The 11,418-nt window shown below is 33.6% G+C and overlaps 1 protein-coding gene across 1 annotated transcript; it reads right to left on the bottom strand.

Annotated features, from left to right (window-relative positions):
- Positions 1–2,890: 2,890 nt before the first annotated feature.
- On the bottom strand, positions 2,891–10,572 carry LOC134709703 (monocarboxylate transporter 12-like). The gene is made up of 5 exons (XM_063569853.1): positions 10,267–10,572; positions 9,478–9,621; positions 4,459–5,226; positions 3,647–3,697; positions 2,891–3,033 (listed from the first exon to the last, which is right to left on the bottom strand). The coding sequence occupies exons 1-5, from the start codon at positions 10,451–10,453 to the stop codon at positions 2,891–2,893; spliced, it is 1,293 nt and encodes a 430-aa protein (XP_063425923.1). The 5' UTR covers positions 10,454–10,572.
- Between the last annotated feature and the right edge of the window lie 846 nt (positions 10,573–11,418).

The following is an 11,418-nucleotide window of genomic DNA, read 5'->3' as shown; positions in this document are numbered from 1 at the left end:
GACTCGTTTTTTCATTGGACATTCAAGTTTCAAATTTCACCCCGGCAACCTGTTATTCTAATGACCTTATTAGCCAATTTTCGACACGAATTTTGCAAATTTGACGTTTCAGCCATTTTAGTCTGTATTTTATACTGCAACGTTAAAAGCCTATCGCTTCGATTTTTAATAATATAAAATAGCTGAGGAACCTTGATTTTTGCAACAACAGTCATTATGTTTCGTTTCAATGGTGTATATTTATTTTCTACCCCGGCAAACAGTCTATCTAAAAGTGATATTTTTTCATAATTCCCTATCATTTCAATATAATTTCCGAGACCCGTATTCGATTTCTTTTGTATAATATGCAAATAAGCAAAGTGGCGTTGATTTCTGGATATGCTTTATGACAAATATGTTGTTGTCCCCACTGATAAAGCCCAAAACAACATCGTTTTTGTGTGTAAAACTCATTACATTAACTGCTTGATAAACGATTTAGGTATTGACAATTTACTTAGAAACCCAACAGATACACTCACGAAACTTACAAAAGAGGAAAGCCTGGATAATCAAAGGTCTGTTCTATGTTCCTTTGGAATTTCAACCAAAGATGATGAACTCGATCTTCGATTGGATACATAATGTACAACGGTATATTGCGAATTTATTAACAACTATTTTATCCGCAATCATAGATGGGCTTCAAAGTTATTGTGAAACTGTCTATTCTAGAGGTGGCGTGAATCAGATGTGGATACTTAAAAATTCCAAAGACCTTTTAGAGTACCTACAATCCAACTCTCTTTCATCTTGTAATATTAGTATTAAAACATTTGACTTTTCTACACTGTATACAAGTATTCCATATTCCACACTAAAAGACAAATTGAAAGAGTTGGTACTGCTTTGTTTCATTCAAAAAGAATGGCCAACGAAGATACAAGTATCTTGTCTTAGGAAGGGATAAATCCTACTTTGTAAAAGACCACTCTGATTCAAACAAAACATTCTCTGAAACTGACATTTTCAAGTTGCTTGATTTCTTGATTGACAACATATTTGTTACGTTCGGAGGACGTGTTTTTCAACAGACTAGTGGCAATCCAATGGGAACAAATTGTGTCCCTCTTCTTATCGTCTTGTTTCTTTATCATTATGAGACTGACTTCATACAGGAACTTCTTAGGAAGAAAGATAAGAAGTTAGAAATATCATTTAAATCTTCTTTCCGCTATATAGATGATATTCTTTCACTAAATAATTCAAAATTTGGTAACTATGTTGAACGCATCTATCCCATTGAACTAGAGATAAAAGATACAACAGATACACTTAAGTCGCCCTCATATCTTGACTTACATCTAGAAATTGACAATGAGGGTCGATTCAAAACAAAACTTTACGACAAAAGAGATGATTTCAGCTTTCCAATTGTGAACTTTTCATTTCTAAGAAGCAACATTCCAGCAGCACCTGGATACGATGTACATATCTCCCAATTGATATGGTATTCCCGTGCTTGCATTTCCTATCATGATTTTCTTGATAGAGGGTTGTTGCTCACAAGTAAGCTATTAAATCAAGAGTTATAAATGGTGAAATTGAAATCATCACTTCGTAAATTTTACGAACGCCATCTCGAGTTTGTTGACCGTTATGAAATAACCGTTTCACAAATGATATCGGGTATGTTTCTTACGTTGTAATTGCAATCCTCTTTCCTTTCATGAATGTGACCTACCGAATTAGACTGTTTACCGGATTTGTTATCTCATAAGCAACATGGTGGTTGCCACATGTGCAGCAGGATCTAATCACCCTTCCGGAGTACCTGAGATCACCCCTACTTTTGGTGGGGTTCGTGTTGTTTATTTTTTAGTTTTCTATGTTGTGTCATGTGTACTATTAATTGTCTGTTTGTCCTTTTCATTTTCAACCATGGTGTTGTCAATTTATTTTCGATTTATGAGTTTGACTGTCCCTCTGATATCTTTCGTCCCTCTTGTATAGTTGAACATATTGGGCCAACAAACCAAATAATTAATAAAATCGTTATCAAAGAGAAATGACTCCAATAAGGTGTAATTTACGATTTCATTCATTTGATCATGACTTTTTTGTATATCTTGTCTGCTCATATTTGCTTCTTAAAGTTTCTCGCCACTTAAGACAGTTTTGCAAGATTATACGTAAAACAGAAAAATTGTTTAAGCATTATACAGCGCGATAACTCCAGTAGAAAACAATGGGACAGTTTGATGTACATGTAAATTGACATTAGTATGTAGATCTTAACATTCTTATTACTTTTGACCTAACAGATGTTCTGTAATTATAACAGTTTTCAAGAAAAAAAACCAACAAATTTTGCTTTCCCCCATGTCATAATTTTATTCATTATCGCCGCATTGTCGCCCATGTTAGTTGGCAGTAGGGGTTGGATATATCTGTTTTAAACTTTTGTATTATCACAAAGATGATATGATGATTATGATCAAGTTCGTTAAATCTGGCCATAAAGTTTAAGTAAAGAAGGTTTTTGTAAAAGTTTATAAACAATGATGACGATGTCCAACAACAGAGAAATCGAGTAGTAGGAAAGCTGACTTTGGTCCAGGTAAGTTACAAAGGTGTTCCATATTCTCAAGATTTTTGTTTATTGTCTCACATTTTCACACTTAACAGAATGTCGAACTTTCTTTTTAGTGTAAATGTACAATAAGGGTGCAAGGTTTGTCAGACTAATTCATCCCACAAATAAAACTACAGGGTACTGATATATTACTTGCCTAGTTTTTTGCGAGTGTATCACTTATGTTTGACATTCTGGGATAAGACCACGCGGGGAAATGTTTGCATTTGTTGTTTAAATGAAAAAATCAAAGGATACAGGTGACAGTTTTATCTATTTTTTATTTAACATTTGCTTTTTTTCAGTTAGTTCTATATCTATTTCAAAATCTAGATAAATATCTTTGTTATCATGGTCCTTGTTTTGACACAGTGAACTTAACAATCCTATGAAAGCTCCACATAGTAGAAGTACACCTAAAATATATTGAAAAAACTAAATAATTGTAAAAATAGTACATCAATCAATCCTTGTAATTCATTGTTAATGGTTTTTACTCTTGAAAAGTCAATATAAGAGGGTTTGTATGGGGTTTACAAAATAGAAACTGAGATAATGAAGCAATATTCTGAAGCAATGAGCGCAGAATAAAGGTTACAAATATAAAGAAAAGAGAAAAATTGGCAAACAAAAAAAGAATACAGAATAATAGTTGGCTGAATGTATAGAAAAGAGAGAAACTAAGACCATCATCTAAGAACAGGTAGTTTTGATTTTGGTTCATTTATATTTTTCGGAGTTATTAAATGTGACGTCCATTTTCAACGAACAAGTATACATTATAAATTATTGTTAAGGGACAACTTGGAGCATGCCTCCGGTTGCAGGATGTTCACGCTGGGTTGGCCTTGGCTTTTTTCTGTTCTTTGGTCCGGATTTTGTTTCTCTTTGAAACATTCCCCGGTTCGTGAGGAAAAACAATTTGATTTTACAGTCATTTGGGTCTTACGTGCATTATATTGGTATAAGTGTATTGTTTCATAACCTATATATCTGTTTCGGTTTCGTATGGTATTATTGTTTACAAACCTGCTGCTGTAAAAGAATCACCGTATGTTCCACCAAAGTCAACAATAAATCCTACAATATAATAATTGACTGAACAATTTATATGTATTTGATTTATTGTGCTAATGAGTGGTCAACCCAAACGATTGGTTTATATAAATAAAAATATGGTCGGCACTGGACTTATATTGTCCGGCTGATGAATACTAGCAAAAGTAGAGAGACCGTTTTGCTCTGCGAGATGCTTAAATATACAGCCATGTCGCTGTTATTGCAACAAATTTCTAAATGAATGTTGTTAGTTAAAATTTCCACCCCTTTCCACAAGCCTCCCTTTTGAAGTGTAAAAACAAATTGACCATCCTTCATCCTGGTCAGCTTAAAAATGTATCTTGCACAAATTATTTTTAATATTTTTTAATTTGTATCAAAAGTTTATTTGGTTTAGTCCTGAACTTATTGCCATTGCATTGTCATTACACAATAACCCCTTCCCCTCCCCCAATCAATCATCATATGACATTACATCGCTCTTTTGAGAGTTTATATTTGATTCAAGAAATCACAACATAAGTCCGCTTTATCATCCGAGTTCACGCTTTATGATATGGGTTTTGCAGATCTAATACAACCATGAAAATGGAAATGGGGAAAATATCAAAGAGATAACAACCCGACCAAAGACCAGACAAAAGCCGAATGCTTCTTTTAATCGAAATTTCAAAAAAGTGAAATTATGCATTTTAATAGCTTGTTTTGTTCAAAATGAAATTGAAAATGCATTAATTTTCATTATCATCAGATATTTTAAAAATAGGAACAATATTACTTACCTGCAAGAGGAGGTCCAAAAAGTGTTCCTAGCCCACAATAAAGCATTATGTATCCAATGGCATGAGCAAATCTCTCTCTTCCGATGATGCAGATCACTATAGTGTTTAATACAATCCAACAACAACCGGAATAACAGCCAAGAACACTTGCATATATAACTTTAGCATAGAACTCATAACGGAAGAAAGGAAAAATTATGGTACCAATACCTAAAATCCCGAAGGTTCCGAAAAGCGTAATAGTTTCGTCGATATCGTCACTGTTGTTCGCCATGCCAAACAGCAATTTGCCTATAGCACTCCATATACCTGCCAGTGACATGAATAGAGATATTTCTGTTTTTGTTGAATATGTCTGTAAACAGTATTTTGGAAAATGTAAATACAGAAGGAAGACGCTTATATCCGCTAAAAAAAGACATGCGCATATACACGACATTGGTATATTTTTCATAATGGATGTATACGGCCTACAAGAATCATGAGTACTTTGTTTTTGAAGAGGTTTGCGTTCTTTTGATCTTTTTTCTATTTCTGATTCCCAGAAAGTTGAAGCACATACACAATACTGTAAAGAGAGACCTCCAAGAAGGATAAAATAGCCTGTTCTACCGTAGGTCTCATAAATAAACTGGAAAATAGGAGTCAGCAGAAACGGACCTATACCTGATCCTGATATAGCAAATCCACATGCTAGGTTTCGTTTTCGTTCAAAGTTGAATCCGAGAACAATGAGTCCAGAGTTATAGCATATTCCTAGACCAGTCCCTATAAAGAGATGAAAACATAGCTTATGAAATATGTAAGCATTATCTAAAACTAGAGGCTCTAAAGAGCCTTTGTCGCTCACCTTGGTCTATGTGCATATTAAACAAAGGACACAAATGGATTCATGACAAAATTGTATTTTGGTGATGGTGATGTGTTTGAAGTTCTTACTTTACTGAACGATTTTGCTTCTTACAATTATATCTATCATGAACTTTGCCCATTAGTAACAGTGAACTATATTTGGTAAAAATTTACATAAATTTACCAAATTAATGAAAATTGTTAAAAATTGACTATAAAGGGCAATAACTCCTTAAGGGGTCAATTGACCATTTAGGTCATGTTGACTTATTTGTAGATCTTACTTTGCTGAACATTATTGCTGTTTACAGTTTATCGCTATCTATAATAGTATTCAAGATAACCAAAAACGGCAAAATTTCTTTAAAAATTACCAATTGGAGGGCAGCAACCCAACAACCAGTTGTCCAATTCATCTGAAAAATTCAGGGCAGATAGATATTGACTTGATTAACAATTTAACTTCTTGTCAGATTTGCTCTAGATGCTTTGGTTTCATAGTTATAAGCAAAAAACTGCATTTTACCCCTATGTTCTATTTTTAGCCGTGGCGGCCATCTTGGTTGAATGGCCAGGTCATCGGACACATTTTTCAAACTAGATACCCCAAAGATGATTGTTGCCTAGTAGTTTCAGTGGAGATTTTGTAAAAGATAAATTAGATTTATGAAAAATGGTTAAAGATTGACTATAAAGGGCAATAACTCCTAAAGGGGTCAACTGACCATTTTGGTCATGTTGACTTATTTGTAGATCTTACTTTGCTGAACATTATTGCTGTTACAATTTATCTCTATCTATAATAATATTCAAGATAATAACCAAAAACAGCAAAATTTCCTCGAAATTACCAATTCAGGGGCAGCAACCCAACAACCGATTGACCGATTCATCTGAAAATTTCAGGGCAGATAGTTCTTGACCTGATAAACATTTTTATACCATGCCAGATTTCCTCAAAATGCTTTGGTTTTTGAGTTATAATCCAAAAACTGCATTTTACCCCTATGTTCTATTTTTAGCGGTGGCGGCCATCTTGGTTGGTTGACCAGGTCACGCCACACATTTTTTAAACTAGATACCCCAAAGATGATTGTGGCCAAGTTTGGATTAATTTGGCCAAGTAGTTTCAGAGGAGAAGATTTTTGTAAAAGATTACTTTAATTTACGAAAAATGGTTAATAATTGACTATAAAGGGCAATAACTCCTAAATGGGTCAACTGACCATTTTGGTCATGTTGACTTATTTGTAGATCTTACTTTGCTGAACATTATTGCTGTTTACAGTTTATCTCTATCTATAATAATATTCAAGATAATAACCAAAAACAGCAAAATTTCCTCAAAATTACCAATTCAGGGGCAGCAACCCAACAACCGATTGACCGATTCATCTGAAAATTTTAGGGCAGATAGATCTTGACCTGATAAACATTTTTATCCCATGTCAGATTTCCTCAGAATGCTTTGGTTTTTGATTTATAAGCCAAAAACTGCATTTTACCCCTTTGTTCTATTTTTAGCCGTGGCGGCCATCTTGGTTGGTTGACCAGGTCACGCCACACATTTTTTAAACTAGATACCCCAAAGATGATTGTGGCCAAGTTTGGATTAATTTGGCCAAGTAGTTTCAGAGGAGAAGATTTTTGTAAAAGATTACTTTAATTTACGAAAAATGGTTAATAATTGACTATAAAGGGCAATAACTCCTAAATGGGTCAACTGACCATTTTGGTCATGTTGACTTATTTGTAGATCTTACTTTGCTGAACATTATTGCTGTTTACAGTTTATCTCTATCTATAATAATATTCAAGATAATAACCAAAAACAGCAAAATTTCCTCAAAATTACCAATTCAGGGGCAGCAACCCAACAACCGATTGACCGATTCATCTGAAAATTTAAGGGCAGATAGATCTTGACCTGATAAACATTTTTACCCCCATGTCAGATTTCCTCAAAATGCTTTGGTTTTTGATTTATAAGCCAAAAACTGCATTTTACCCCTTTGTTCTACTTTTAGCCGTGGCGGCCATCTTGGTTGGTTGACCAGGTCACGCCACACATTTTTTTAAACTAGATACCCCAAAGATGATTGTGGCCAAGTTTGGATTAATTTGGCCAAGTAGTTTCAGAGGAGAAGATTTTTGTAAAAGATTACTTTAATTAACGAAAAATGGTTAAAAATTGACTATAAAGGGCAATAACTCCTAAACGGGTCAACTGACAATTTTGGTCATGTTGACTTATTTGTAGATCTTACTTTGCTGAACATTATTGCTGTTTACAGTTTATCTCTAACTATAATAATATTCAAGATAATAACCAAAAACAGCAAAATTTCTTCAAAATTACCAATTCAGGGGCAGCAACCCAACAACCGATTGACCGATTCATCTGAAAATTTCAGGGAAGATAGATCTTGACCTGATAAACATTTTTACACCATGTCAGATTTGCTCTAAATGCTTTGGTTTTTGAGTTATAAGCCAAAAACTGCATTTTACCCCTATGTTCTATTTTTAGCCGTGGCGGCCATCTTGGTTGGTTGACCGGGTCACGACACACATTTTTTAAACTAGATACCCCAATGATGATTGTGGCCAAGTTTGGTTTGATTTGGCCCAGTAGTTTCAGAGGAGAAGATTTTTGTAAAAGTTAACGACGACGGACGACGACGACGGACGACGAAGGACGACGACGGACGACGACGGACGACGGACGCCAAGTGATGAGAAAAGCTCACTTGGACTTCGGGCCAGGTGAGCTAAAAAAGTATCCAAGATACCAGGGTTATCGTGTGGTTTTCTATGTTGTGATGTTATACTATTGTTTAAAAAACAGGGAGAAAGTTTGGTACCATTAAAACGTTTAATCCCACTGCAAATGTTTGCACCTGTCTCAAGTCAGGAATCTGATGTACAGTACTTGTCGCTTGTTTATGAAATTTATACGTGTTTCTCGTTTCTCGTTTTTATGCATATAGATTGGACCGTTGTTTTTCTCGTTTTAATGGTTTTAGACGAATAATTTTGTGGCCCTTTATAGCTTGTTGTTTGGTGTGAGCCAAGGCGCCGTGTTGAAGGCCGTACATTGACCCTTAATGGTTTACTTTTATAAAGCATATAAAGAACTATTGTTATACTAGTGTTGAACCTAAATGAATCATAATATAACCAGTGACAAATAATTTAACTTAAGATATGTTTTAAAAAAAAAATAATTTTAAAATATACGAGAAAAAACATGCACGTTCGACTTTTTTTCTACTGTGCAAGTTCATTTAATGCGTACTTTTTTAGTTTAATTTACGGTACCGTGTACGTTACTTCATGCGAAAAAATGGGGTATACTTTACTGGTCAATTTTGAGAAATCGGCTATTCTAGAAGAATATTTATGTATACTATAACAATGGTAAGAAAGGTGAGAAGATGATAAGTAAATTGGCATGAATAAGATCGTTCAACTTGCTATTTTCCGTTTGAATTGTTTCGCATTTTCCTTTGATGACATGTCCTTTTAAAAAGCTAATAAGGGTATAAAAAGTAGCCAAGATGTGATACTGGTACATATGTGTTGTTGGGTTAGTGCCTTTGACGTTGACATTACATTTAGTTTTATTTGCAATGACCAATTATTCATTCAAAAATGTCCTAGTTTATAAATGAGAAGATGTGGTACCATTAATACCTCTTCAAGTTACGTAAATCAACTCATCTGTTATTGTTCATTAATATATAGTAACATAGATATGGGATTTTTTTTATCCAAATCTCTTTATATAGACTTTTATCATAGGAAACTTAATCAATATATTTGGTAATCAGTATTTCATAGATGATTGATTGTTGGTTACTTAACGTTCAGTGGCAAATATTTCATGCATGTTCAGGGCGAGGGTATTTCCATAGAACACCAGTCTCTACGGTTGTTTTTTTTTCATGTAAAGTACGTTTCTTGGTATTTTCAAAAACTGTGTACCTTTAAAAATTAATAACGTCTTGAAAGGCTATATGAAGGTGTCAAAGAAAAAATAATAAAAGAGCCTTTCAACACGTCATACTTAATATTTTGACTAGTGTTAGACCACAAGATTTACAGGTAGACATGTACATATATTAATTTTGACCTTTTTAATGAATAAATTTTTAATATATTTACCTGATAAAAGTCCAAATGTCAAAAATGTCCAGTTAAGATTTGGAACAAATGCTGTTGTAACGAGACCAATGGTAAGCATCAGAGAACCTACTATCATTGATATTCTACAGTTGAATCTGTTAATTAAAACACCGGTCAATGGACCTGAAAGAACAATAATAATGCACGAAACATATTGATTTTAATGTAAATATTTTAAAATATTAAACGTCATTTGGTGACGGTATCCAGTGGAAATTTGTCTTATTGGCAATCGTATAAACACTAGATGTGTAATGGATGCCAATGAGACGAATATCCACCATAGTTAAAATGGAAGTGGATGTAAGCAGTTATTGACCACCATACGGCCTTAAAGAAAGAAAAAAACCAATACCATATATTACGTCTCTGATTTTTTTTAAGGCAAACACGTCCGTGCAAATAAAAATTATGATAGTTCTCATTATACTGTGTAATCTGATTGATCATTTTATCGGTTCTTCATGATATTTTTTTTTTATTTCGGAAGTTTATTTGTAACCTGGATTTGTTTTCTCTCAATCGATTTGTGACTTTCGAACAGCGGTATACTACTGTTGCCTTAATTTATTCTATTTTTTTTATTCTCACTATTTCTAGTAAAGTTTCGGGATATAAAAACTAGTTGTCCCCCTTTCCCTATGAAAATGTATAAATGCCGCTGAAAACAGACAGTATTGCTTCAGCTAAATAGCACGTGACGTGATATTACCTACCGATTCATGTAGCAATAAAAAATAAAAAATAAAAAATCTCATCAATATTCACCTGCTAATGATATCAAGGACAAAAACAAAGCACTGACCCATGACGTTTTTAACAAACTATCATCGAAGGCTTCCAACAGCACTATATGAACCATACCACTAGCCCACTGGAAATATCCACTTATAGAATGTGCAAAAAACGAAGATGTGGCTACCACCCATGCCCAGCCCCGATCTGGCTTTGTCATAGCTGTATATTTGAAGAAACTTCGCTATCCAATCTTAAATCATTTCTGAAATCTATCTTTTATCTACAGAGAAATATATGGTACGAGTCCTCCATTATAACTTCTTGAATAACTAATAGATCAAAGCCTATCGGATTTACAGAAGGTAACAGGTAAAGACTATCGGTACACATGTACCTTCGTTACGCATCCTAAAAGATTTCACGCAAACATACCAGCACATTTGTGTGTTCTTATCATATCAAACTAAATACAATTTTCAATAAGGTTATATCTCACACATATATTGTTCTAATTATCGGAACATTTTGAATATAGTCCATGAAACTTTACGGATTTAAATATTTCCCTCGTCACATATACATATTGACATACACATTAAAAATTTAATGAAGTGTGACGGTTCTAAACATAATTATCCAGTCATGCAACATGTATCTATGCATTCATTATCCAATAACATGCAGTCTTGCGTCACACTGTGTGCTCACATTTCTTCAATAGAACGACAATAAAATACTCCATTATACATTTATATATGCAGTCGTTCAAAGACACAGAAAAGCATTTAACACAATCAAAGGGATTAAATATCATTTGATGATTCAATCATATATAATTTATATCTATATATATGAAAGAATATAAAAGAATAAAAATGACAGCTTGTAAAGTTTTCTAATGGATAAGTTAATGCTATTAATACATATTTACTGCATCCACACATTATTTTAAATTTCTATTGTTAAATAGTTGACGAAAGTTTCTGAAATCTTGTATAGAGAGTAGTGAGTCAAATAAATACAGTGATCAGAAAAATTGCGGCAAATTAAAAGGTTTCAAAAATGAAACAGTCCATAAAGTTTGAAATTGCTGAATTGTGTAACGACGACCACATACCTTGTACCTATAAAAAAGAAGATATGGTATGATTGCCAATTAGACAACTCTCCACAAAAGACCAA

The sequence above is a fragment of the Mytilus trossulus genome, chromosome 3, assembly GCF_036588685.1.
Source record: "Mytilus trossulus isolate FHL-02 chromosome 3, PNRI_Mtr1.1.1.hap1, whole genome shotgun sequence".
Classification (NCBI taxonomy): domain Eukaryota; kingdom Metazoa; phylum Mollusca; class Bivalvia; order Mytilida; family Mytilidae; genus Mytilus; species Mytilus trossulus.
Note: the sequence above shows the minus strand (reverse complement) of the source record. Positions and strands in the feature narration are given on the sequence as shown.